Here is a 26,080-nt window from a genome sequence, read left to right as displayed (position 1 = left end):
ACAGGATTTGACTGTCTTGTGTCCCAATACCTGAATAAGTAACAAAAACATAGATCAAATCATCGAAAGGTACTATAAGATCTAGATCTTGATCTCTGTAGAAACAAATCATAATCAGAAGTGGAATCCACGACTTCTTGCGCAAGTTCATGACAACCAACTTAGAGGAACTGTATAATCTATCTTTGAAATCAAGATAAGGATAGAAAGAAAAGAAAGAAATGATAGAATGAACCTGCCCCACTCAGTCATGGGCTTCTTCAATTCTTTCCTCGATATTGAAACTGCTCCACACCACTACCTTGCATCCCCAACTCACTCCACATAAAATTCTTTCAAACCCATTGAGGACAACCACAACTGGTTCACGTCTTGAAGATTAGACAGACAGTTTTCTTTCACAACTTGGGATGGGTGAGAGACCAAGAATATCTATTGCCTAAGCTTTTTTCTCTCTCTCTCATTCTTCAGAGCAAGACAACGAAAACTCTCTGCCAAATCTTCAAGACGAGAAACAGTCAGATTGTTTGAAGACGTCTTCAGGCGCAATCAACTTCCTCTTACCGATGCCAGAGAGAGGAAAGGCCAAAAATGGCAATCATAACCAGTGGTTATAGAATAACTAACAAGATCTCTTTATAACTTAAGGGAACTGATTAACAAACAACGAGTCTCCACTCTGCCACCTTTTTTCAAACTTATATCAAATTTTGAAGAATTAATTTACATTCACCTCGTTAAAAATGATTAAATTGCAAAATTACAGAAATAATTAACTCTTTAAAATATCAGTCTTTATTTTTGTTGTACTTAAATTGTCTTTTATCAGTTAAAAGAAGATATAAATATCATCCAACTTTTATTTTTAAAACTACGTTTTTCGAAAGGTCTCCTAAGGTTTATAAACACTAACTATATGGGGGTGAGTGTAACTAATCTTAATTAAACTAAATACAGAAAAAAAGGAATGCTGTGGTTTAAATCAATAAAAGATGAAAACTGCATACGAGGAAGAAAAAAAAAGGTTATCATATTTGAACTCTAACAGCTTTATTGTCCAGAAATGAAAATCTATACTATCCATTGCCAAATTCTGAAACAACAACCTGGGTAATTCTCTTCGACAGAGCCCCCTACGGCTTGAAATATGAATTGAACTAACAACTATCAAAACAGAAAACAACTCGTTTACAAGAAAATGAGACCTTTGAATTTCTTTTCTTTTCACCTTGAAGATCAACATTCACTTTTTGCCACCAGTTCCAGGTCGTGGTCTCCTTTTAACATCAGCTTCCTGGCCATCAGAGAGAGAAGATTAACAAAGATTGGTCATAATCACCTTGAAAGTTGTCTTAGTTTTCGCCTCTTTTACTTTAAATGATCTCTGAGAAAAAAAAATAGCCCTGATGAGATTATAATACCTGTGGTCTGTGAAGGAAAATATAAGTCTTTGCTGTGGATGGATTGTGATTCTCTGCACCCTTACTCCAGTCATAACCTACCTGTATTAATATAGGTTAGTTGACTGACTCTTAAAAAATAACAGCTGTTTTTTTCCAAGATGAAAGATGCTTACGAAAAGGAAAAAAAAGTAAAATGGTAGCATACGGCATAAGCAAAAATGGAGCCATCATTGTTGAAGGTGCTGCAGGTTATAGGTTGACTGCATCTTAACATAGCCTGTAGTAATCAAATCAATGTGTTGGTCATGGCAACAGACAAAACTGCCTCCTCCAAAGACAACAATATAGCAGATTTTTATATCAAAAGAGGTTTATCTAGGCCTGAGTTCCATTATATTTAGATGATTAAGCTCATCCACAGACTTCTAAAGAAAGAGATGGACTTCTAAAACTCAGCTGGCTTCAGAGACCAGCACTGAGAAATCGACTGTAGTTTGGCACAATAAGGAGTTTATGAGGAAAATGATACAGAAAGTTGACCTTGAGGTTCCGTTTGCTGTCTTTATCCCAAAAATTGAAAGCGCCATCTGATCCCGCCGAGGCAAATGTATGATGCACCTGCAATAACCCATACCATAGCCAAAATGATAAGCCCATTCCCTTTTGTCAGGTTTAATCCATGAAAACTGTATCGAGTTGCAAGTGAGTTTCTATGGTTGTCATTTACACTAACTCTAACTAAAGTACAACCAAAAAACAACCTTTTCTGAACTCATTGACTCCCATTTGCAATAAAAACTTACCCTCCTGAAAAATATTATGCATGAGACATGAACCACATGTGGCAAGACCCCTTTTTCTTTTGAGCCCATAACTGGCAAATGAATGGACATTTTAACATGTGTCATTCTCAGTCACCCAATAAAATAAAAAAAGGCTTTATTTCAGTGAAGATTTCAAGGAATCCAGGCAGAATTATTTTCTTAATCTCCTACAGTAAAAAAATCTACAGGGAGAAGAAACAATATGGCATTTAGAAGTGCACAAGACAAAAACAGACCAGCATACTAGAGAAGCATTTATGCTAGAAAAAGGATTCATGCCCATCAATTATCACAGTTATTCTGTCCCATGTTTAGAAAGGAAAATGTTCTTGGAAACACTCCACTCATATAAGTAAACAAGATAACACTTTTGTCAAAAAGAAAAAAAGACAATTCAAAAATGAAAAAGAAGAACAAAGTGATATACAGATATTAGAGAAACTCACAGGATGGAAATTCAGTGAATTGACTGAGTAAATCTTGTTTCCTTCCCGATGGCATCTGAATGTAAAATTTTTACTATGTTGGGAATCATCCAAATGATGAACACCAACCATTCCCGCAATGGATCCAACCTACCAAATTTTATAGCAGATTCAGTATCTCAAATAGTTATAGAAATAATATGAACTATATCTAGACTAATATCAAATGTAAAAGATAAGAAATGGAGGCCTGAAATAAATATCTCACTTCTTCTCTGGATTTAGAGTGATCTGAATTAGAAGTGAAACAAAGCAAAATAGAAAAGTTTTACCAGGAATCCTTGTTTATCAGGAAATGCAGCAACACATCTGGCTTGATGATCGAGAAGAGAAGTAATCCTCTTGAACTCATTCTGCATGTTCAAGCTCAAATCAGACTCTTTAGAATTATACAAAATTAAAGTAACATAAAGTTAATATTAGTATCAGCTGTTCAACTGAACTAGAAAGTGCATGTATCTTGGTACTCAATACAAGGAAAATAAAATAGCAGGGAAAGAACCCAGTCTCCTAAAGAATTATCTATCATCACATACTAGTTATGGAGGTATCACTCCCTCCTCCCCAGCAAAAAAACAAAAAAGAAATCATACAATACCCATGACATATTAGCCAACCGGAAGTATATTAAACCAATTACCTGAGGGTGTTGCAAATTGTAAACTATGAGGTTCTGATTTGCAGTTCCGACAACCATAAGAGGATGCTGAATATCTAATGCATAACAGCGGTCAGGAAGCTGTTGTGTGTGCACAGGATTTGACTGTCTTGTGTCCCAATATCTGAATAAGTAACAAAAACATAGACCAAAACATCAAAAGGTAGTTATTAACAAAGTTGAAACTCTGGCAACATATTCTAATACATAAACCACTTAACGACGCATCCTGTACAAATAAAGCAGGAGAAATTATCATAACCCCAATCTCCAATGTCCAGCTACATGGTAGCAGTAGCAGGGAAATGTGACCCATGCCTGTGATGCATGTTTATGTACATGTTGATGGGTTCAATAGCAATGAAAGAGAAAAATCCTTCAGACAGCCTCACATAACGAAATTACCTACATATCTGAGGAAACGCAAATAAATTTAGACAGCAAGCAACTAGAGCGGAAAAAGCTAAGAGAGACAGTTGACAACATGATATTTCCTGCTCATTTGAGCTATGACTCCCCTGTTTAATCCACAGGAATGTATAAGACAGCCAATTTTCGACAATGCAATTTGATTCTTGACATGTCCAGAAATATACCTAACTATCTCTAGTCTTCTTACTCATAAGTAAAGCAGAGAAGCCATAACAGACATGGGGCAGACAAAAGCTGATTCTGAGCAGAGACAGTTCGAACCTTTTCTTTTTCCAATAGAGGATTTTTTTTTTAAATGTTGAGTAGACAGACTCACCAAAACAAGATCATTGAGCCAAAGGCCCAAATAATATATTATTCATTAAAATTACAAAATATATATAGAGAGTTTAAAGATCCAGCCTGAAATTTTAAACCTTCTATTTTGGTGAAGATAAGGCTTCTTCTTAGTGTTAAGAGAGCCGTAAAATAAAAAAGAAAAGTAACTTAGGGTCACGTGTAGTACCTCAACATCTTGTCCCAGCTGCCTGATACAAGTACATTCAGTTCAGGAATCCATGCAACTTCTTTGATGGGTGCATCATGCATGCCCACGGTCACAGTTTGGTCACCTGACATCAATGACCACATTTTCACTTGCTTATCACAGCCTCCTGAAAATACAGTTGCTCCATCGTCCTTCCAAGTCGAGCATAGGACCTTAAATGTAGAATAGAAAACGTAAAGAAAACTTACGCACTAGAAACAGAAGAAAAAGCTGAAACCGAAATGGATGGTAATGATGAGGAAATACTCGAAGTATGGCTGCAATGAAGGGAAGAGTGGAGAAGGATTCAAGTAGTTGACTCAACATAGTTGGAAGCACGCGATGAAGAAGAAGAAAATAGGACCTTACAAGTAGAATAAATAAGTGTGATAAAACAAAGTTACCCATAAGAAACTGAGGAAGCCCGAAAGTGAAATGGATGGTAATGGTGGGGAAACACTTGAAGGATGGCCAGCAATGAAGGGCAAAGTGAAGGAGGATTCATGTAGTTGACTCAACATAGTTGGAACTAAGCTATGAAGGAGAAAATAAAGCACTGTTACCAGCAAAGCACTATTTTGCTAAACAGTATCAAGAAAGATAAGTAAAATTTGCACATACCGGCTGATCATGAGAGATAGATGCCTTTTCGACATTTTCCCCACTTTGGAGTACCTCCCAACATTTCACCTATCGTTTATCATGATCAATCAAAGGATAATATTCTTAGCTATTGGGAAATTTAATGAAATCAAATGCTTAAACAAACTACTAATCTTGAAGAAGGTTTCACTTCTGCTTGATGAAAAAGTGGCAACACCAACTGTTAGGCCCAAAAGGAGAAAAATACCTGATTATCCCAAGAAGTGGCAACAAGATAGTTCCCCTTAGAGCTGAAGCTGAGGCTAGAAACAGAATCGGCCGGGGGATTAACAACCTGGAAAAAAAGATAAAAATCAACGTTTAGCAGGTTAGAGATCCCCTATCACGAAGTAAATATTTCCATTTTTAGTTTATCCAAGACGAAAGAGAATATAATTACAGAAAGATGATATAATCAAACGGGACAAGCACAGAATATACCAAAAAGAAAGGCCTCTACAGAAACAAACTAATTAATAAAGACTACAAGTTCCGGCACTGACATGACAAGACAAGAAAACAGGGCAATATACTTTTGCAAGAGGAGCAGGCAGTACATTGAGCATGTGAGTTACATTGATGAAAAAATGCACCATAAGAACATATAATAATCACCGGTAAATCTTTTAACGCAATCTTGATATCGTTCTCAGACGTGAATCTACCAGTAGATTCTCAACTTAATAGAAAGTTGCCACAACTAAACGATGTAGGAAATACGGCGAGGTAGAACAAGTGTCGCGGTCAGCTCCCACGTTCAAGAACGGGGGAGAGAATGTGCAATTCCGGAAGAAATTGAAGAATTTATTGGAAATCCTACAAGATTCATTCGTTCTTTTTTCTCTGATAGATGGTCAGAACTTCATCTGGGTTCGAATCCTACGGAGAGGTTCACTAGAAATCAGAAATTGTTGAAGAAACAACAAGATGTTTCTTGCGTCCCTTCCAGGCGATCGGAAAATAAAGAAATGGTTGAAATATTAAAGATAACCTCGAAAGAATTATTCGGATTTGAACCCATGCTCTTAATCCTCTTGACTCTGGAACAATTAGCCATCTCTATTCTCGACTATCTGCCTCGCAAGAAACGCGAAAAGGAAAGAGTTATTAATCAAAATCCGGAAAAGAACATGTAAACGTACATTGAAACGCATTAGAAGCTCTTATTTCTATCAAAGAAAACAAGGCGAACTTACGAAGAACGGCGTCCGAGCGCTGAATCAAAAACGTCGGAGCAACTGTAGTCAAAATCCAACAAAGAAGATGCAAGAACTCTAGTGGACAGATTTCCGCATCTTTCTATGGGAATTTTGACGGCAAGAGTTCGCGGGAGGAGACCGGATCTCACGAACAAATTCAAAGAAGTCAGGAAGGAGGGAAAGACTGTCAGAGTTGTAACGGCCTTTTACAGGAGGGCCTCGCGTCCAGGATGCGCGACGCGTGCGTTCAATGACGCTGCGGTTCCCGCAACCGCGTATTAAATCGTAACCTTTGTTTTGAAAGGGATCATTTCCGTGATTAGTTATTAAAATTTTGATTTCTCCAAATATTTATATTAAATTGGATTATTCCCCATTTTTATTTGTTTTTGTTACTACATAAAATAGCTTATTGACCCATAATTTTTTTTTCTAAAATTTTGCACTTTTAATTTTTTAATTTATATATTTTTGGTTTTTTAGTTTGAATTTCTTAATTTACGGTTTTGAGTTAAATTTCCATCAACCCGTTTAATAAAGGACGCACTCGACGAGCTAAGTTAACTTCGCCTTTGGACCAGGTTCAAGCCAAAGAGATGCGGGACGGTTTTGACATAAGTCGAGTTAAACAGGTTCTTAGACCACGCAACAGTACAAAAATTTATGTAACAAAAACCACTTAAACAGTGAGTACTAGTCATAAGCAGCCTAGGCTGACCACTTTCAAGATTGACGAGAAGCAATAGAAATCATTCAACATGAACATATCCATGAAACAAAATATTATCTTATAAAAGACATCTAGCTAACATATAATTAAAAACAAATGGCAAAAATCCCTCACCAAAAGGTTGATGAAAGGATAAGGGAAAAAACACAAATTTAACCTAGCCACTTTACGTAAAAAACCCATGTCAGGCAGCATCAGCTTAATCCTCATCCTCCTCTTCTCCATCTCCGCCTCCACCAGCAGCCTTCTTTGCAGCTGCCTTCTGGTTCCTACGCTTCACTCTCCCGGGGCGACCACCTCCAAGAGGACTTGTCAATGAGAAGTCAATATGTTTTTGGGAATCAACCCTCACCAGGAAGGAGGGAATGTTAACTACTTGCCTCCCAACCCTATAAACAAAATAAAACAACATTAAGCTATCAAGGATAAAAGCATAATGTAATTTGGAAACATCAAACAGAGATTAATTAGGCAGTAAAAGTTTTATTATCACAATAACCTTTTTCAAATTCACCACGCCAAGATCAAAACACAATCATTGGGAATCAATGAATAACAAATGAAAAGAAAGATTAAGAAGATACTGTTCACCCAACACCTCACCCACAACACAAATTACTGGGACAAAGCCTTTTAATAAACTATCAACTAAACCACAAAACAAATTCATTACATAAAGAAATAACCAATAATATGGCTCAAAACTCTCACATGCATATACAATCAATTTAAGACATTAAAAATTTTAAGTTAGCCACAGTCCACTTAAATGCTAACACCATAGACAGTGAAAGGATACAATGATCAGTTCTCAGAGAAAGCCTTGAACTATATAATGAACTACACACATTCACACAGAGAAGTTTCACAGAGCTTCTACAAAAACAATAACAAGCAAAACCCAGAAACAGAGGATAAGATTAAAACAGAAAAGCAAACTTCAATCCACAGTTCAGACCAACCGCCAATTTAGGAACTGCAAAACCATTCAAGAGCAGCCCAGTAACATAACTAAGGTATGCAAACAAAGGAAAAGGACATTACATCATTAGCCCATCAATTTCTAATGTTCTCCTAAAGAAACAGATCAGTAGAAGGATTGTGCTATTAGATATAGGCATCTTATTTTTAACTGTTAAAATATTTTGGGTAGGAACAGCAACATGAACTCTTCCCAAGAGGCATACTAGGAATGATGTTTTATGCTAACAGGGGGGCTACCTAGAACAACCCTCTTTCATACAGACTTGGAACCAGAGATAAAAATTAATACACAGATGCACATAGCATTAAGAATAAAACTAGAACATGGGAAAGAATAAAGCATGATAATACATTTCATCCAAACATTAAAAATGCATCTAAGAAACACAATAGCATTTAGAAAACATCTTATGATGGAACAGATTGATGTAGTATTCTACTGATTCATTTACCTGATGTGCCTTTGCCTAATAAGCACACGAGCATGATGGATCGACTTAGCCATTCCTGACTTGAACACAAGAGTCTGCAGACGGCGTTCAAGAAAATTCTCAACAGTCAAGGCCAAAACATAATCTAGTTTATTCTGGGTCTCATCCAAAAGCCCATATCTGTTCATCCTGCGAAGAAGAGCCTCGCCTTCAAAGATTCTACGAGGGTTCTTCTCATCAAGAGTCAAAAGTTCTCTAGCTGCATTTCTTATGCGGCTCAAAGCATATTGAACCCTCCAGAGCTCCCTCTTACACCTGAGCCCATACTCACCAACAAGCTTAAGCTCTGCATCAAGACGCTCCTTTTCATAAGGACGACGAGGTTTCTTAAACGTCTTCCCATCTGAGAAAATTTAGTACTTTGTTATGTTAACAGTTGTGCTAGATGTAAAATATATTTTCAGATTAACTGTAACCAGCTAAATTGAAGAATTACCAATAAAAACTTTACAAATGAAATTTAAATCTACAAGCTAACAATTTTCGTTGTTATCATAGTAAATCGAACCTACTCACCAGGTTCTCCATCATTTGGAAATAAAAGTTAAAAACACTGACCCCTTAAATGAAAAAACAAATATACCAATGGATAAGAGCTAAATATTGTATCTGCTCGTTTAGAAGATAAACATTCATAATTATGTCACCGGATGCATGTTAAGCAACAGAAAAAAAATATATAAAAAGTAAACTATGCCCACCACAGGAAAACACATTTCATCCTAGGATAAATGACTGCGCCTAGATGCATGCATTAGGAAGTACAGCTGAAGCCAAGTCTTAACAATAGTAAATCAAGACAAACAGCAATTTTAACAAAGTTTTACACGCAAAACAGTGGAATCAGAATTAAAAAAAACGTATAACAAGAAATTAGTTGCCAAAAAAATCATTGATGAGCGATCAATATTTGTAATACAAAAATTTAGTAGTTAATGTCTTTATAAAAAAATACCAAATAGAGGGAAAAAAGATAATTAAACCATGATCATCCGCCTATCCGACCTACAGTAGGAGGAAGTGGATAAAAATATCAGCAAAGCGTCTGATAGACCTTCAAACACCAGCGATAGCTTAACTAAGATAGAGAAGAAAAGCAACTAGTAATATCATTGAAAAGACGTATCAAGAAAGGGGAGCGAAAACAAGGATAAAAAAGCAGTGAAATAGGAAACAAATGACTGCGGAAACAGAGGACTGAAAGAGAAAATTCTTGCAAAAGTGGAGATCTAAAGACATAAACCTACTGCAAAACAGCAGAGAGCCAGAATCTACAACATCATTAAGAAGATATATCAAGATTAAGAAACAGCATTCACATAAAGGAGGAGACAGAAAAAAGGATCAGAATGAGTGAAAAAGAAGATAAAGAGTTTCCGAATAAATCCTTGAAAAAACGGAGGCCCAAAGACATAAATCTACCACTGAAACAAAACAATGCCAGAATTTAGAATATCATTGAAGCGACAGATGAAGATTAAGAAACAACATTCAAAGAAAGGGAGGTGAGATTACAGTTCCGGTAGAAGCTAACGTGTACCATCTTCTACTTAGTCGCAAGTCTTCTTCCTTCGCCACTCCGGGAACCCTACACGAGAGTTTGAGCGGAGAGCAGACGAGGATCTTCAAAATAAGTAATTTATAGGCAACCAAACCCTAGAAGGGAAGAGAATGGGCCGCTTCAGTTTGGTTTTCTTTAATAGGTCCGGGCCTCTGGCCCAGGCAGTTGTCAGTCGATATCTGTATAAGGATTTGGGCCGAGCTTTGCTTTGTACAAAGCAGGTTACACTCGAGTAGATGAGTCGACTCGGACCTAGGCCCTTTCGGACCAGGTTCTACGTGCCCAAGAGTTTTTTGCTGAAGTGGCAACGACTGCTGATGTGTCCATTACACATAAGCAGATGATCAATCAAGATTTTTAATTGAATTCGTATTTTATTTAATAAATTATTTAAAATAATAATAATTTGTTAACTTTCAAAAACCTCTTTTTGGTTACTCATGTAAATAAGTATTTTTTATTTTTTAAAATATTCAAAAAATCCCGCCAAATATTGTAGCAACTCCTCCGGCGCCGTTGTAAAGAGGAGAAAAGGAAGCTTTTCATCTTTGTTTTAGCCGAAAATCCGCCTCTGCGAGGGAATCTCTTCGTCGGATACTGGAGATCGAAGGAGAGGCTCCTGCAGCTAGCCGGTTGCCGGTTTTCCTTCGTTTCGGCGCCAAAGCTCCCGGATTTCGACTACCAGCCGAAACCCTATAGTGGGCCTTCGGGAGATGAGGTTTTTCAGAAACGGAAGAGGTTTCTCGGTCCCTCGTCGTTTTATTACTTCCAGACGCCCGTAAGTTTTGTTTGTTTATCAATGTGGATTGTGATCGTTAAAATTTTGAAGATCGTTAACTGATTACATTATTTATGCTTGCTTGGATGGGTTTTTTTTTTTTTTTTTTTGGCATGTCGACTCCTCTGTTACAATCACCTTCTATCAGTGTTGTCAGATCCCTCCTCCTTGCTGCCACTTGTACAGGGAAGAGGAGAGGAGGAGGCAGCAGAAAGGCGGACAGGAAGAGAGTGTGAAGAGAGGAGGCTTCCCCTTCTTTACTTTTTTTAGGTTCTTCTGATAGGTTCGCAAGTGGCACTTGCATGGTTTTAGAGACTGCAAATGATGCTGTAGCTGCAATCTGCATTCAGAAAATAGTAGATGTTTCCCGTCCTCAAGAATCAATTTCGTAATATGACTATGGCAGAGACTTCAGCCGGCTAGCAGCTCTTGTGGATGCTACGGCAGAAAACCTGAATCCTCATCCTCAAGCCTCATTTTTCACATCTAGACTCTCAGTCACCAATAAATAAAACCCACTTTTCCTTTTCAGAATAGTATCATTTAGGGTCCGATACACAAGCCTTATTTACAACATATCACATATCCTATAGGCCTAGACTAGGCTTCTTTTACCTGTGGAATATTGGGCTACCTAACAGGAAATATTTACATTTTTCTTTCAAATCAAGAAAGCAGGCGACTGCTTCAAAAAATTTAGAGCCAAAAGTACAAAACATTGATTGATACAGATGAACATTACCTTAACTGCGCTAGGAGATACTAGTTCATGACATAATTGTGGAAACATAAGTTTTACTGCTTGCTTTGGTTTCACAATTATGCTTGCTCACGAGGCCGGGCAGCCCAAAGGGAGCTCAGGGCACGAAGACGTTGGAAATAATCACCCAGAGCTAGCAAGCCTCGTGCTACTTGACGGGTTGTTAGAATCCGATACATCTGTTGCAGAGACTGCTGCCGGAGATGATCAGCCTGTTGAAGAGTTCCTAAAATCATAAAGTCTTACCAAAAGACTAGTTTCTGATATCAGAAATCACATTTTGAATCTATGTTTGTCCAAATGACAAAGTTCAGAAGGATGTAACTCACAACATGTTTATGAAAAACAAAAAAAAAAAAACTAGTTTCACTTTGTTAACAAATGTATTACTGTAGATTAACAAGTATGCAACACATTGCACCTAAGGATAGAACAGGGGTAGGTTAAACAGGGAACCTGCCCAACCCAAACCACTTCCCATAGAGGGATGGATATCTCCATTCACCTTGCGGAACTGGGTGAAGTTTAGAGGCAAAAACATAGCTCAGGGCAGGGACAGGTTTATAGTGGAGTCTTGTCACTATGTTGCCTCCTATTTTTGAGGTAATCATAGATGTTCAAAAAAATGAGTACTTACATAAAAAAAATCGAATAAGTGATGGCATTCTGGAAATTTAAAGGTTTCCATTTAGGATTGGGCAAATGGGAAACCAGACCTGGTCCCATTCCTAACATGGTTCAAAATAAATACAGGTTACTGATCCCAAATGATAAACAAAAATGACAGGAAGATGAGCCACATAACGATGGCCAGGGCTGCTGAATTGATAAGATGTTAGGAGCGTAGAATAAACTCAGCTTGGTCATTTCAGATAAAAGGTCTGTGTCATCAACATGCTGAACTGGTACAAGTGAGTAAAGCTGCCATAATGTTTACCTGATTCACAAAGCTTACAAGAGCCTCCAACTTCCCCATGGCAGTAGCCATCTGCCCCATATAATTAGCTACACCTGATGACCCTAATGGATCAGAGGCCAAAGTCTCAGCCAAAGTCTGCTGTAGCTTATCCAACCCTTGTGAAAGTGCATCCTCGGCTTGCTGAGATGATTGTTGCAGGTTATAAACTGATACAAGTTGTTGTTCTGTCAAGGGATCAAGCTTTGGAGTGATAACCTGCAGGTAGTACAGATACGGATCATAATTAAAACAGAGTAGCCTACAGAATATATAGAGAGAGAGCACACACACACACACACAAACACAAACATGAAAAAAGTAAACAATAAGAAAATCAAAAGCCTAGAAAGGATACCAACAACAACAGACTATCTTGGCCAACCTTTAGTAGCTCAGAAGGGCGAAATCCCCCGATCCAGAGGAAGAAACGCTCTGACGCAGTCTTCCACATCCCAGACATCAAGTAGAAAACATCAGACTTTGCGGCAATAGATTTCATACGGAAAAGATCATCATAGTGGCTCATGCCACTTTCCACTAGTATGCGAAGCTCTATGTCGCTCACATGGGCTTGCAAAGCATTTCTAAGTTCACATATTTGCCTATTTTGTTCGTCAACCCAGTGTCCATATTCCATCTCAAATGCAGCAATACCTACAATAGTTTGAACAAGGAATGGGATTAGATGACCTAAGAAGGAAAAGACAAAGACGGAATCTTTAAATGGAAGACCAACACAGATCCAGGAGCATCGAATGTTGTACCAGAGTTAACAGTAGCAGGTAAACCAAGGTGGCTAGAATCTCCTGAAGTTCCACCAACGTATGCACCCTACATCAAGGAATGTTTCTGCTAGTCAGAATAGGCAGCAAGAAAAAAGAAATGCATTTGTTTGAACAGAACTTCTAAAACCTGCTGTCTTGCTCGCTCAAGCTCCTGCTCTAATTGAGACAACTTCAACCGACTTGATTCCAGTTGTTGGACATAGGCCTGACAAAAGTACATTTTCAATCTGATGAATTTTCCAAAAATAAAGAAATTCTACTCCTTAGCCAAGCCCAAGATTATTAGGAAACAGATCTTGACAAAGAAGAAGAAGCAATACATTTCACAACTATAACTATGCACTTGCATTTCTCTCATTCATAGGAAAGCCTAGAGGATTTAACCTTACATCAGTATAACTTGCTAAGGAAAATGTATAGCCCATTTAAGTTGGTATTTTCCACCTAACCTTTTTGCGTATACGACTTTTCCGAGCAGCCTCTCTATTTTGTGCAAGACGTCTCAAGACCTGTCATGCAATTGCTGTATTTAGTGAAACCTAGAGGGACAGAAGTTCATGAAATGCTGCAAGAAAATCATGTGCCAGCTGTTCAAGAATTCAGCATGCTCAATGATGAATAAAGATGATTAAAATTTTCAGTGAAAATGGTAAGACAAAAAAAGAAAATCAAGGAGGGTTTTTCCATCAAGATTCCTTTTTTGATTGCAAGGACGACAATCCTTTGTAACAATCAATCAAAGGACGTGCTTTTTCAGAAATACATGAAATGTTTTTTCTTTTTTAAAGAATATGAGACATAACAGCTTCAAATATTTCACCCCACACTAAGTTGGCTTAGGAAAGAGTTTCTCTCCAATCCCTTTATATTGGAAACTCTTTTTCAATTGTACTTCAAAGGTGCATTCCCCTTTGTAAATATTTCTCTCAAGCAATAAATTGTGGTCAGTATTTCTATATGCATTTATTTATTTATTTATTTTAAAATGATTACAATTGGCCAGAAATAACTATCTAGAATCCCCTAACATAGAAAGAAAAGGCAGGTAGTTATTGAAGTTGCTGACACGGGAGAAGGATAATGAGGACCAACGAAATAATAGTCAGTAAAATCCAATTTAGGTCCTACAAATGACAACACTTGAAATAGGGACTTCAATTTGTCTTTCCTTTACTGAATTGTTAGTAGAAAATCACACAAAAGCAGAAGAACCCACCAAGCAATGGGACAACTTTCCTTCACAAAATGTAGTACAAGACTTCAAGATGCAATGTAAAACAAAAAATGTCATTCATACCATTCATTTTGATAATAAAACATGAGGAGCAAGCCACTGGTTTGATGACCCAGCTATTGTAGATTTCAAACGAAATGAAACACGAGATGATACAGCATCATCAGCTGATACAAATCATTATAAAGGAATAACTCATAAGTTGGACCTTTCTTCTTTCAACCTTTCTTTTTGGTCAATCTACTACAACAGCTTTATGCCCCCACAGGCCTAGTGAAGCTCAAACTCGAGACCTCAATCTAGAAAAATCCTCCACAAGACCATAGAAATGCAGCCAAAATCTGTTCTCTTCTTTTAACTTAATTTAACAAGAAACTGATAAATCTTCTGTAATGTACTCTACCTTATCAATAGGTATGTTTGCTTCCTGCTCATAATTTTTAGAGGGTCCTGGATTCCCTTGAGAAGCAGCTTCAGACTACAAAAGGAGTTTATAAAATACCAGAATGAGAACAGTACATCATCAACTTTGATGCAGCAAACTGAAGTTAGAACTCTTACCCTATTGTCAACCTTTGCATCGGGTTCCACAACTGAAGATGTGCCAGTATTGGGACTGCTATCTGCTTTGAAGGGCTCTCCCCACATGCCCACCTGGTGGTTTGGCTCATACAGAACCATCCTTCTTGGTGTGGCAAACTGAGTAGATGGAGTGCTCATAATCTTGGGACTGCAAAGGAAAACAATGTTAAGAACCCATTTACATGATACCAGTATAACATTTATTTCTTTGAAAGTGACTGCTAAAAATACAACAGAGAAGACGAAACACTTAAAGAATGGATGACAAGCTTCCATCAGGTTCAGAGACCATACTCAAAACATAATAAAGCAATAGCAAGTTATCAATAAGCCGCCCTAATTGCCTCTCTCTGATCCAAAGAAAATGGCCCACCTCAAACACCAAAGCTAATTACCCTTGTAATCCTTTCAAGTCGTAAAAATGGTTTAAGACAGATGAACAAAGATATACTTCACTTTACAACAGCACGATCGTCAGCCCCGGCCAAAAAGCCAAGTACAAAAGCCAGTTGACCAAGAAGCAGAAATCGCAGAGCAGCAACAATATTGAACCTCGTCAAGTCCCGTTTCAGTCAATTCTAATAAAATATCATCTTCCTGGCTTCTGCTACTTCTTCAAAAGCAGAACCAGAGCTACCGGCAACCAAAACATGAAATACCTTCCTAAACCAAAATCCAATCAATACTTTCACTCAAAACCAATTCCACTTCATCAATACCATCAACAGTTCAAACTAAATAAAACAGAGCTCCATTATTTCAGTAACACCTCTTCACAACTTCACCTGTCATACACAGAAACAAACCTATACACAACAAAAACAATCCAGTTCCACCAAAAAAAAAAAAAAAAAAACAGAACTGATAAAACCAGACAACTCTCACCAAAAACTCAAACCAAAGCTTCCGCGGCTATCCTCGACAACCTCAACGTATTCAACTCCAACAAAAACCACACTCTGCACGATCCACCGACAGCCAATTCCGGATTCTCCACAACTCCAAACCCTAATCTCCAACAAGCCCAAACTTCCATTCCTTTCATCACTAGGAATCTATCAAATAGAGAGCTTCAACCAAAACAAAAAAAAAACAAAAAAAACGTAAAGGAAATTCCTTCTTCCCCTCTCTTTTATTTATCCCTCGCGCTACAGTCAACGGTCACGCTTCCACTAATACTCCCTTTGAAAATGCGCACCATGTCACGTTAACCTGCGCACTCCGAGGTCCTTATCCTAAGCACTATCCTATTTCCCGGCTAGTAACGTCATCTCGTGGGAGAAGTGCGACTGATTCCGGCGTGTCGGCGGCGGAGAACGGCCGGGTTTGAATTTTGGAGGGATTTTTTTGCTTTTTGATTAAAAAGGAATTATGGTCGTGATGAGGATGAGAGATTATTTTATAATTTTTAAGGTATTATAATAAATTATCCTGGGTTTATTCTGTCGTTATTTTACACGCCAGCTGATGTATCAGATTCCAGTAAAGTCCAACATGGTTAGGTTATGCCTCCTGCCAGAAGCAAGTTCTAAAATGCGCGGGGTGCCTATTGGGCGTAAGCTAGTCCCACCGGGTCAACGGTCATTCGTGCGAGTGGTAGTTGTTTTCATCTCGCCTCGTAGTTGGCGGGCTATTTGAAGATTCGATAAATAAAATTATATATATCCTTTTCAAAATTAATTTTTAAAATTAATTAAAATATATTAGAGATTTTATCCAGTTTATATTAATATATACGAAAAATCTTACTTAGTGTAAAAAATAATTTTCCTCAAATATAAATTAACCCATTAATATTAAAGACAAAGAGAGAGTTTGAAAGGAATTTCGAGTCAAATCGAGCGAGTCAAACCAGGAAGGGACTCATCGTTTACACGTAAACGTGTGTCACGACGTGTGAGAAAAAAAAAACACAGCACACAATCATTGCAATTGAAGCTTTATTTCAACCAAAAAATCAAAGCACTTAAGAAATTTCGTGACTCTTGATTAGTTACATTGCAACCTTTTGTAATGTGGTACAGGAGTATATTCCCCATCATTTGGTCCATTAAGTGTCCCTTCCCACTAGATTCCAAATTTGATGGCTCCTACACACCCACCCAATTTCTCCACCACTTTAGGAGAGAATTCAATTTCCAAAGTAATTTTGCTAATGTAATCTCTATGCAATTTTATTTTTTTGTGGGTCCCACATGTAGGGTTTTTTTAGAGCTAATTTTAGATTTTGGTTGAAAAATAATCGGAGATTTTTTAATGTAATTTCTTGAAGTCAGCTTAATTACTAATTTTTAGAATTTTGATATTTTTTTCATCGAAAACGGAATTAAAAGTGCTTTAAATGGTAATATAATATTTTAAGAAGAAAAATGAACTATAATGTGAGGTCACCGGCGTTATTCAAACACGATATATTATGAACTTTTAGTAAATTAGGGTTAATAATATTCATATTTCGAAACAGAAAGAGACAGAAAGAGAAAATCTACGTATATTAAAAAATATTTGCTAATAATTTGAATTTAGCAAATTTTTATTTAATTTATAGAAAAAAGATATCAATGATTATTTTATTAAAATAAAATAATCAACACATATAATTAAGCAACATTACTTTACCAAACAATAAATTATCGAATTAAAAAATAAAACTTCAATATTATGAAATAAACTCGTCGATTAAGGGCATAATTGCTTAAAACTTAATTTAATAGGATTCTCACTAATCAATAGATAATGAAAAATAATGTAATATTGGATGAGGTAACTAACCACACTACATATTTCTAGCAGCTGACATGACCCACTAAATGTGACCACAACGTGCACCTAACATTCCCAGTTTTTTTTAATCACTAGACACATTAGATTTGTTTGGTCACTTTTGATAATGGCATCACCTTTTTTAGCTTTGTTCTCTCACGTAGACCATAAGAAGAAAAAATCATTAAATTATTTGTTATGGATGACGGCTGCACAAAAGGCCACAAAAGGGGATAAGATAAGCCAAAAACTTTATAGATTTCATCATATTAATGAAATGTGAGTGGTCCCAAAGTTCAATAATAGCGAGGAGGGTGGGGGTGCCATTGAAGCTTGAAATGGGGCTTGTGGAACAATTAGAAGGTTGAGGGTTCAGGGGGAGCTGCCTTTAGGTAGGGGTCACTAAGTCGGTTTCTAGGGTTTTAGTCTGCCATTGAAGCTTGAGGTGAGGTTTGTGGAATAGTTAGAAGGTTGAGGTTTTAGAAGGAGGTGTTGGGGTTGGGGAGGGTGACTAGGAGGGGGTTGCCTTTAGGTAGGAGTCACTCAGTGGGTTTCTAGGGTTTGAAGTGGGGGAAACCACTAAAATGGGTCGGGAAGTCGTAAGGGTCCACATATATACAAGTTGGGTGATGCGATAAAGGCAGGTTTTTGACCTATGTGAGAAGTGGTGGTGGTGGTGGTGGTGGTGTTTGGTTTGTTGAATCATGCTTTCTTGTAACACTTAGAGACAATGATCTCACTGTCATTTTATTATTCGAAATAATTTTATTGACCCAATTGATGGGAATACTATGAAAAAATTCTTTTTTAAGAATTTATAACAAATTCTACAAGAGGGCATGAGTTCAAAATCAACTCAACTCAATTTTATAATTTTATTTTTAAAATTTAAATATTTTTGACTAAATAAGACAGGCTAGTTTAATGCCATTTTGTTGGTTAACTACTTTCCTAGTTGGATTAGTTGAATTTTCACGTAAAAAAACACATTTTGTGCACAAGAACTGCACTAGGATTTGGTTCTGATCCAACCCGATTCAATTAGTTTATTGGAGAACCTTAATTGCACCCAATATTTGTTCCTTATAAAATAGCTCGATTTATATTTATCTTATTGATAAAAACGAAGAAAAATATAAAAAATCTCAACATTAATGTGAATGGGTAAGACAATTGGCATATAGAGAATAAAAATAAATCAAAGTTTAGGTCATTCAATTCAAATTCGACATTTAGATTCGAAATGGAAGGACTTAGGTCTATACTCTTGTTGCATTATGAGAACATGTAAGTCATAAGAGTAGATAACATTGGCATTATTTTTTTTAAGGAGATTTGGGAGAAAACAAAAGAAAATCAAAGGGTTTTATCTTTTACATATTTGGTTCTATTTAAACCAATTGTTCCAATTATGAAACAATGGACTGGTCATTTTTCATTGAAATGAGCCTCATGGGCTGAAGCAGGCCTACAGATGATGGGCTTGGAAAATGGAGACAGTAATCATGGCCATTGCCATGAGCCTCCACAGCACATTCTGTCATCTTTTGTAAACTGTAACAGTGCACTCCGCCTCTTTCAAAGCTCCCTCTCCCTCCATTAAAGAAACGAAAGTTCTTCAAGAAAGTAGCAGGCGGAATTACGTAAATATTTTATGTGACCGTAATATCTTCTTTATTCACTCGTCAAGCTCCCTCGTCGAAGCATGGATTCAGCTGCTTCACTTTCTGTGACGGGTAAGTTTTTACATTTTTTTTTTTCTCTTCATTTTCTAAATCTGAAGATTCCTTTGGCTGAGTTCAAATGCTTGCGACGAATGTGCTCTTTTCTACTTTTTTAGTGTTGATATGTGCTGGTTTTTTGTTTCTTTACGCTATATTTGTTGTGGGATGGCATATGGATGTGCCGCAACTCTAGGGTTTATGTCGGCCTCCTGTGTTCACATTTCTGGTTGTACTGGTTTGGTTCGTTTGGGATGTATTTTTCTACTATAGTCCATTTCTGAGCTCGACTGATGTGTATTCGAAGCACATTTCACATTTTCCTTGTTCTATTTAAAAATGTTACAGAATGGGGTCTTTATTTGAATGATGTCTTTGTTATTTACTCTTAGTGAACTGCATTTGCATCGACTCTGGTAGAGATGATCGCACTAGTATGTGCTGATTTCCTCTGATTTGGCTTTTCACTGTTTTGAAACCATAGCTGGACCTTTTATCTTCCGAACTTCTAATTTTTTTTTTTTTTTGGTGATAGGATATCCTGACGTGGTTCGCAGCATTAGAGGTCTGTGTGGAGTGGATGTTGGCACATCCGATAGTAACATGTCATCTCAGTTTAAGAGAAGAAAAGTTATCAGTTCGACCGCTCCTTCTAATAAGGTAAAAAGCAAACTTGAAGCTTCATTACCAGTTTTATTTTCTTCTGGTTATTTTATGAAGCCTTCTTTGAAAGAAATGGCAGCTCTCGAGCTGGCTGAACAAGACTACTGTAGTAGAGTAGAGGATTTTACTGTTGGAAGGGTGGGCTATGGGCATGTCCAGTTTCTTGAAGAAACTGATGTGAGATGGTTGGACTTGGACAAGATTGTGAAGTTTAATAGACATGAGGTTGTGGTATATACTGACGAAATCAACAAACCTCCAGTTGGGCAAGGTCTTAACAAGGCGGCTGAAGTCACACTAATACTCCAAAAGAAGTTACCAGTTTCAGACGAAATCAAACAAAATAAGCTTCTTAGATTATTGAGAAACACGAACCAAAGGCAAGGCGCTAAATTTATTTCTTTTGATCCTACAAATGGTGAATGGAAATTTTCTGTTAGCCATTTCAGTAGATTTGGACTGAATGAAGAGGAGGATGAGGATGATGATGATATTGTCATGGATGATACTTTGGTTCAGGAGCCACAGGGAGCCACTGGGGTTGATGAATTGGAAGTTGATGAGGAACCTCAAGTGGGTCCTAGTGGAACTGTTTTATCTCACTCTCTCCCAGCTCATCTGGGGCTGGATCCTGTCAAGATGCAAGAAACAAGAATGTTAATGTTTCCAGTAGAGGAGGAGGAAGATGTTGAATCCTCTGGTAGGGATTACTGGAGGACAGGTAGTACAACAAGTAACAAATATTTTCCTGGGCAATATTCTTCACTTAAAGCTGGTCAAAAGTCTAACCCATCAGCTTTAAGGAAGTCACCACAAGCCTTGCTAGAGTATAAAATTACTCCAGAGTTGGATCCATCTAGGAACATTCTTATGATCCGGCAAAATAGAAGCTTGCCACTTAGAGCAACAAAAGTAGAAGGCTTCAAACTGGACTGGAAACAAGAAACTCCTATAACCAATAGCCATTCTAGCAATATAGTTGATGCTGCACTATTCATGGGAAGGTCCTTCCGTGTTGGGTGGGGGCCTAATGGCATCCTTGTTCATACCGGCACACCCGTAGGCAGTACTGGTTACAAAAATGAATTGTCTTCCATAATCCATGTAGAGAAAGTTGCAAGCAATAAAGCAGTCAGAGATGAAAATGATGAAGAAAAAGAGGCACTTGTCAATTCTTGTTTTGTTTCTCCACTAGAGCTCCACAAATCAATAGTCCATGAAACTACCGATGTTGTTGTGGATGGCTTCAGATTAAAGCTTCGAAAGCTCATATGTAGTCGTTTAACACTGCCAGAAATTTGCAGGGAGTATATCAGGATTATTGAGACGCAACTTGAGGTCTCTGGGTCTTCTGCTTCTTCTTCTATGTATTTGATGCACCAGGTCATGGTGTGGGAGTTGATCAAGGTTATGTTTTCAGAAAGGGAAATAAGCAGTCAATCTAAACCACAGCATGTGGATGCCGATGTGGATGATGGAGAGGATATGATTGATGATGTCAAGGATGGTCCAAGGGACTTGGATCCTGAGGCCTACCCTCTTGTTCGCAGAGCTGAGTTCAGTTATTGGCTGCAGGAGAGTGTTTGCCACCGTGTGCAAGAGGAGGTGAGCTCTTTAGGTGACTTGAATGATTTAGAGCACATATTTTTTCTCCTCACTGGGCGACAGCTGGATTCAGCAGTGGAGCTGGCAGCATCCAGAGGAGACGTTAGAATGGCTTGCTTATTGAGTGAAGCAGGTGGGTCTATGGTAAACCGATCTGACATGGCAAGACAACTTGAGATATGGAGAACTAATGGATTGGACTTTCGCTTCATTGAGAAAGAAAGGCTTAAGCTTTATGAGCTACTTGCTGGTAATATCCATGGTGCTCTTTCTGATTCCAAAATTGACTGGAAGAGGTACCTAGGCTTGTTGATGTGGTACCAATTACCACCTGATACTCCTTTGCCAGTTATTATTACCACTTATCAGCAGCTTCTAATAGAAAGAAGAGCTCCATATCCCATTCCAGTTTACATTGACGAAGGACCTGTCAGAGGTGCCCCAAAGTGGAGTCCTGGTGACCGGTTCGACCTCACATACTATCTCATGCTCCTTCATGCTGATGAAGAGAAGGCTTATGGAGTTGTAAAGACCATGTTCAGTGCCTTTGCCTCCACACATGACCCATTTGATTACCATATGATTTGGCACCAGAGGGCCCTGTTGGAAGCAGTCGGTGCTTTCACTTCAAATGATCTTCATGTTCTCGACATGAGCTTTATTTCTCAGCTTCTTTACCTTGGACTGTGCCACTGGGCCATCTACGTTGTTCTCCACATGCCAATCCGGGATGATTTCCCTCATATTCATTCTACTGTTATTAGAGAAATCTTGTTCCAGTACTGTGAGTGCTGGAGTAGAAATGAAATCCAACACAAATTTATTGAAGATCTGGGTGTACCATCAGAGTGGCTGCATGAGGCTTTGGTAGGTTATTTGATCTGATATATTTCTCCCTCCAGTGATTTTTCAGTATTTTTAGGATTGTGCTATTAATTATTCTGATTTGTGCAGGCAATATATTTCCAGTATCACGGAGATTTGCCTATGGCATTAGAACATTTTCTTCAATGTTCTAACTGGCAAAAAGCTCACTCAATTTTCATGACTTCTGTTGCTCATACATTGTTTTCTTCATGTGAGTATTTCATCTACCATTTATTTGGTTCGTCTATTGGTGGTACGTAGTTGCTATTTACTTCACTCAAATAACTCTAGCTGGGGATAAACAGCTTTGATGAAATTTAGATGCATTTTAATAATAATATATTGCTGTTTATCTATAGGTAATTCTTGATTACCCATATATTTGAGAGATGCATTTATTATTTGGTTTTCGTAGTTACAACTGTTATGTTGAATTGGTATCAGGTTTTTGTCTAATCTAACAAAGTTGCATTTTCTCTATTTCAAAAAATCAACTCGTGAATTTGGACAGGATCCTCGCATAAGTGGCTGGAGTTCTCAGTCTTGTTTAAGCTTGCTAACAGATTAGAATGTACATCTGTTTCTAGCTGGATTACTACAGTATTTTTGTATATCATGAAAGTCTCTTGAATTTTTTCATGTGTATGATTCAGCTAAACATTCGGAGATCTGGAGGCTTGCAACTGCCATGGAAGAGCATAAGTCAGAAATTGCAAATTGGACGTTGGGTGCTGGAATTTATATTGAATTCTATGTTCTAAAAAGTTCTTTGCAAGAAGAGAGCACTACGGGTGAGCTGGTAAGAAACATGGTTGTCACTGTGTATGGTGTATTCTTATAATACATAAAAACTATTCATTTCTCAATTGGCTTATATCCATTTTGAAAAGAAGGTAAAATGCTTATTTTCTTAAAGAGGAATGCTAATTGTTACCTTCAATAAGCATCATTAAAGTTTTTTCAGCAATAACTTTGTCATGATCAGCAAATTATAAGTTCAGATGGTTCATTGCGAATATCAATTACGCTTGAACTACTAACTAGTTCTTGTTTATCCATATAGACCAGTTCTATTCCTTCATTGTTGCAAGGTTAGTTTCTTTGCTGTAAAACAGACACAGGCTTGCACTATTTAGGGTGCATCTTTATTTTAGGACAGATAATCATCCTACCCATGTGAATAGTCGTTCCTGATGTGATCTCACTTTTTTCCCTTTTTTTGTTTTTTCAGAACATTTCTCACAACACTTTATTTGTTCAAAGAATTTTCTCTTTATCATCATGTATATTTGTAATTGCTTCCAGTGCCTCTCTGAACCCTCTTGTTCTAGAACTGTTATCAGCTGGCAGCATGGCTATTTCTACATTCTGGAACTGGTCTGTTCATATGACTTTGCTCTATATCTAATGTTTTCAGGATTCTCTAGAGAAGAAAACTGAAGCTTGCCGACATTTCTTTGAGTGCCTGAATAAGTCGCTTTCAGTTTGGGGAAACAAATTATCTATTGATGCAAGGTACCTTGCAGTGATCCTTTGCACTGGCACATAAAATTCATATTTGCATAGTTGCATACTTTCAAGGCACATAATGCATACCCTAAACCCCTTTTGACCCTGACAAATCATGCAGATAGATTTTAAAATTTCAGGGACCATCAACTGTCAAAAGTTGTCTGTTTCAATACTATAACTTGTAGAATGCTTTCGGTTGCACCCATGGTGGGTGATTAGCATTATGTTCTATAATGTCATTATCAGATTTTGAGGCTTAAGTTATGGACATAACGTAACACAATGCATTTTGGGAGTGTCATCTAATGCGTAACGCATGCATATCAAAGTTTAGGAAAACCCTATACTTGTCGGGTTCTTGTAATGCCTACCCCTGGGTGGCACTCTTCCGTGTCTTGCTTTTGTTGAATGAGAGCTGGAGTATTGTTCTTATGGTGTCATCTCCAATCCTTGCCTGCTTTCACTTTGATGTTAAACTATCTGTCTCAGATATCAAAGTAGCAAAAGGTCTGTTTTGACAACAATTTCTAGCCTGCAAATCTGTAGTCTCCCCAAGTTCTTGCCATTGCATCCATCTTCTTATGGTGTCATCTCCAATCCTTGCCTGCTTCCACTTTAATGTTAAACTATCTGACTCAGATATCAAAATAGCAAAATTTCTGTTTTGACAACAATTTCTAGCTTGCAAAATCTGTAGTCTCTCCCCAAGTTCTTGCCATTGTATCCATCTTCTGGGTCATCGTGGAGGTGGCTCTTTCCTCAATTGTTAAAACAATTCATAGCACTTTCTGCATTTGCTTGTGTTGATTCTGTTCCTCAACTGCTCATCCCATTCTAATCTTTCTTCCAGAGCTACTTACTCGAGGATGGCGGAGGAGCTCTGCAGCCTGCTTATGCTGGATGGTGCAGAGAACTCAACACGAGAAGCCCAAATGAGCTGCTTCGAGACGATACTTACTGCTCCCATCCCCGAGGACCGAAGAGCCTGCCATTTACAGGATGCAGTTTCGGTTTTTACGTATTTTCTTTTGGAAACGGCCCCATAGTTGTCTTCTTCTTCACCAGTTTTGCTCATGCAACATGTTATATTGGAAGGTCTGGAAAACTGGTTCTGTGTTAACAGTAACGGCTTCCCTTTCCGGGAAGGAATTAAAATCTTAATATAACATTTTTACCCAACTTATTTATTTGTTTCCTTAATAATTTTTGAAAAAATTATTACACAAGAAAGAGTTAATTTTTGTTAATAAATAATTTAAATGAGGGTATATAGATATTAATTTATTTTTTTAATTATATTAACTGACCAAAGTTTACGAAAAATTATTTCATGTTTTAATTACTTTAATTTTTAAAATTACTTACTGAAGCATGTGTTAGTACAATCACTTGACATTTTATTGAGAACATTTGTTTCTCCATTTATAATTACATTATTTTTTTTTATATAGATTGGATTTATTATTATAATATGGTTTAGATTTAATAATTGTATTATAAAGATCTAAATTTGGTATTTTTAGGTAGAAAAATTTACAATTAGGGTGCTTTCGAACTATTGCTTATGACATGAAGAAAATCAACTATAAGAGACAACAATAAGAACACCAAAAATGAAAGAAATGGATGGCAAGATTTGAGAAAAAATAAGGATACTTCCAAGCTAGAAATTTTATTTTTTGTATGAATTTTATTTAATTAATTCAATGCTATAATATAATTGAATCAAATATTTAATAGCATAATTAGTTGTAGCATGAGCTGGTTATATATATTTTTGTTAATAAAATTATGTATTTTGAGGAAAATATTAAATTTTGTTAATTAAATATGATGTCATAATCATAATTAGGTCTAAGAAGAACTGTAATATAGAGAGAATAAATGGCGTATTTTGTAGTGAGCGGGAAGGAGTTA

The 26,080-nt window shown here is 37.2% G+C and overlaps 4 protein-coding genes across 5 annotated transcripts; 1 reads left to right on the top strand and 3 right to left on the bottom strand.

Moving 5' to 3' along the window:
• Window positions 1-1,243: 1,243 nt before the first annotated feature.
• LOC137937203 (protein RAE1-like) lies at window positions 1,244-6,027 on the bottom strand. Its single transcript, XM_068782293.1, has 11 exons — window positions 5,962-6,027; window positions 5,179-5,265; window positions 4,950-5,018; window positions 4,308-4,501; window positions 3,353-3,494; window positions 2,985-3,065; window positions 2,674-2,802; window positions 1,944-2,021; window positions 1,605-1,680; window positions 1,422-1,498; window positions 1,244-1,294 (listed from the first exon to the last, which is right to left on the bottom strand). Exons 1-11 carry the CDS (start codon window positions 6,025-6,027, stop codon window positions 1,244-1,246), a joined length of 1,050 nt encoding a protein of 349 aa, XP_068638394.1.
• Window positions 6,028-6,863: 836 nt separating this feature from the next.
• LOC137937078 (small ribosomal subunit protein uS4y-like) lies at window positions 6,864-9,979 on the bottom strand. Its single transcript, XM_068782126.1, has 3 exons — window positions 9,890-9,979; window positions 8,336-8,717; window positions 6,864-7,288 (listed from the first exon to the last, which is right to left on the bottom strand). The coding sequence occupies exons 1-3, from the start codon at window positions 9,915-9,917 to the stop codon at window positions 7,099-7,101; spliced, it is 600 nt and encodes a 199-aa protein (XP_068638227.1). The 5' UTR covers window positions 9,918-9,979; the 3' UTR covers window positions 6,864-7,098.
• Window positions 9,980-11,224: 1,245 nt separating this feature from the next.
• On the bottom strand, window positions 11,225-15,664 carry LOC137935915 (transcription factor TGA4-like). The gene is made up of 8 exons (XM_068780326.1): window positions 15,012-15,664; window positions 14,854-14,928; window positions 13,666-13,725; window positions 13,344-13,421; window positions 13,196-13,262; window positions 12,814-13,085; window positions 12,411-12,647; window positions 11,225-11,685 (listed from the first exon to the last, which is right to left on the bottom strand). Exons 1-8 carry the CDS (start codon window positions 15,306-15,308, stop codon window positions 11,533-11,535), a joined length of 1,239 nt encoding a protein of 412 aa, XP_068636427.1. The 5' UTR covers window positions 15,309-15,664; the 3' UTR covers window positions 11,225-11,532.
• A 3,697-nt stretch (window positions 15,665-19,361) lies between these two features.
• LOC137937144 (nuclear pore complex protein NUP96-like) lies at window positions 19,362-25,346 on the top strand. Of its 2 annotated transcripts, XM_068782223.1 has the most exons (7): window positions 19,362-19,531; window positions 20,052-22,651; window positions 22,739-22,862; window positions 23,305-23,334; window positions 23,368-23,450; window positions 24,069-24,166; window positions 25,014-25,346. In XM_068782223.1, the coding sequence occupies exons 1-7, from the start codon at window positions 19,501-19,503 to the stop codon at window positions 25,207-25,209; spliced, it is 3,162 nt and encodes a 1,053-aa protein (XP_068638324.1). In that variant the 5' UTR covers window positions 19,362-19,500; the 3' UTR covers window positions 25,210-25,346. The 2 variants fall into 2 exon arrangements, with proteins under 2 accessions (XP_068638324.1, XP_068638323.1); XM_068782222.1 differs by having other exon boundaries at window positions 23,305-23,450.
• Window positions 25,347-26,080: the final 734 nt, after the last annotated feature.

Source organism: Aristolochia californica, unplaced genomic scaffold, assembly GCF_029961685.1.
Source record: "Aristolochia californica isolate CCGP_79_NKW_82.1479 unplaced genomic scaffold, dmAriCali1.0.hap1 SCAF_7, whole genome shotgun sequence".
NCBI lineage: Eukaryota > Viridiplantae > Streptophyta > Magnoliopsida > Piperales > Aristolochiaceae > Aristolochia > Aristolochia californica.
Note: the sequence above shows the minus strand (reverse complement) of the source record. Positions and strands in the feature narration are given on the sequence as shown.

What these genes read in the sequence shown, in the direction of transcription:
- LOC137937203 (XM_068782293.1), bottom strand. Translation starts at nt 6,027, where the DNA reads ATGGCTAATTGTTCCAGAGTCAAGAGGATTAAGAGCATGGGTTCAAAT. An exon ending in CCACTTCTTGGGATAATCAG is followed by an intron (nt 5,019 to 5,178) that starts GTATTTTTCTCC and finishes GATAAACGATAG; the next exon opens with GTGAAATGTTGGGAGGTACT. An exon ending in ATTCACTGAATTTCCATCCT is followed by an intron (nt 2,022 to 2,673) that starts GTGAGTTTCTCT and finishes GGGTTATTGCAG; the next exon opens with GTGCATCATACATTTGCCTC.
- LOC137935915 (XM_068780326.1), bottom strand. Translation starts at nt 15,308, where the DNA reads ATGGAAGCTTGTCATCCATTCTTTAAGTGTTTCGTCTTCTCTGTTGTA. An exon ending in ATGCAAAGGTTGACAATAGG is followed by an intron (nt 14,929 to 15,011) that starts GTAAGAGTTCTA and finishes CTCCTTTTGTAG; the next exon opens with TCTGAAGCTGCTTCTCAAGG. An exon ending in TTGTAAGCTTTGTGAATCAG is followed by an intron (nt 11,686 to 12,410) that starts GTAAACATTATG and finishes ACTCTTCAACAG; the next exon opens with GCTGATCATCTCCGGCAGCA.
- LOC137937078 (XM_068782126.1), bottom strand. Translation starts at nt 9,917, where the DNA reads ATGGTACACGTTAGCTTCTACCGGAACT. An exon ending in CGTTAGCTTCTACCGGAACT is followed by an intron (nt 8,718 to 9,889) that starts GTAATCTCACCT and finishes AAATTTTCTCAG; the next exon opens with ATGGGAAGACGTTTAAGAAA. An exon ending in ATTAGGCAAAGGCACATCAG is followed by an intron (nt 7,289 to 8,335) that starts GTAAATGAATCA and finishes TTTTGTTTATAG; the next exon opens with GGTTGGGAGGCAAGTAGTTA.
- LOC137937144 (XM_068782222.1), top strand. Translation starts at nt 19,501, where the DNA reads ATGGATTCAGCTGCTTCACTTTCTGTGACGG. An exon ending in TCATACATTGTTTTCTTCAT is followed by an intron (nt 22,863 to 23,304) that starts GTGAGTATTTCA and finishes TGTATGATTCAG; the next exon opens with CTAAACATTCGGAGATCTGG. An exon ending in AAATTATCTATTGATGCAAG is followed by an intron (nt 24,167 to 25,013) that starts GTACCTTGCAGT and finishes TCTTTCTTCCAG; the next exon opens with AGCTACTTACTCGAGGATGG.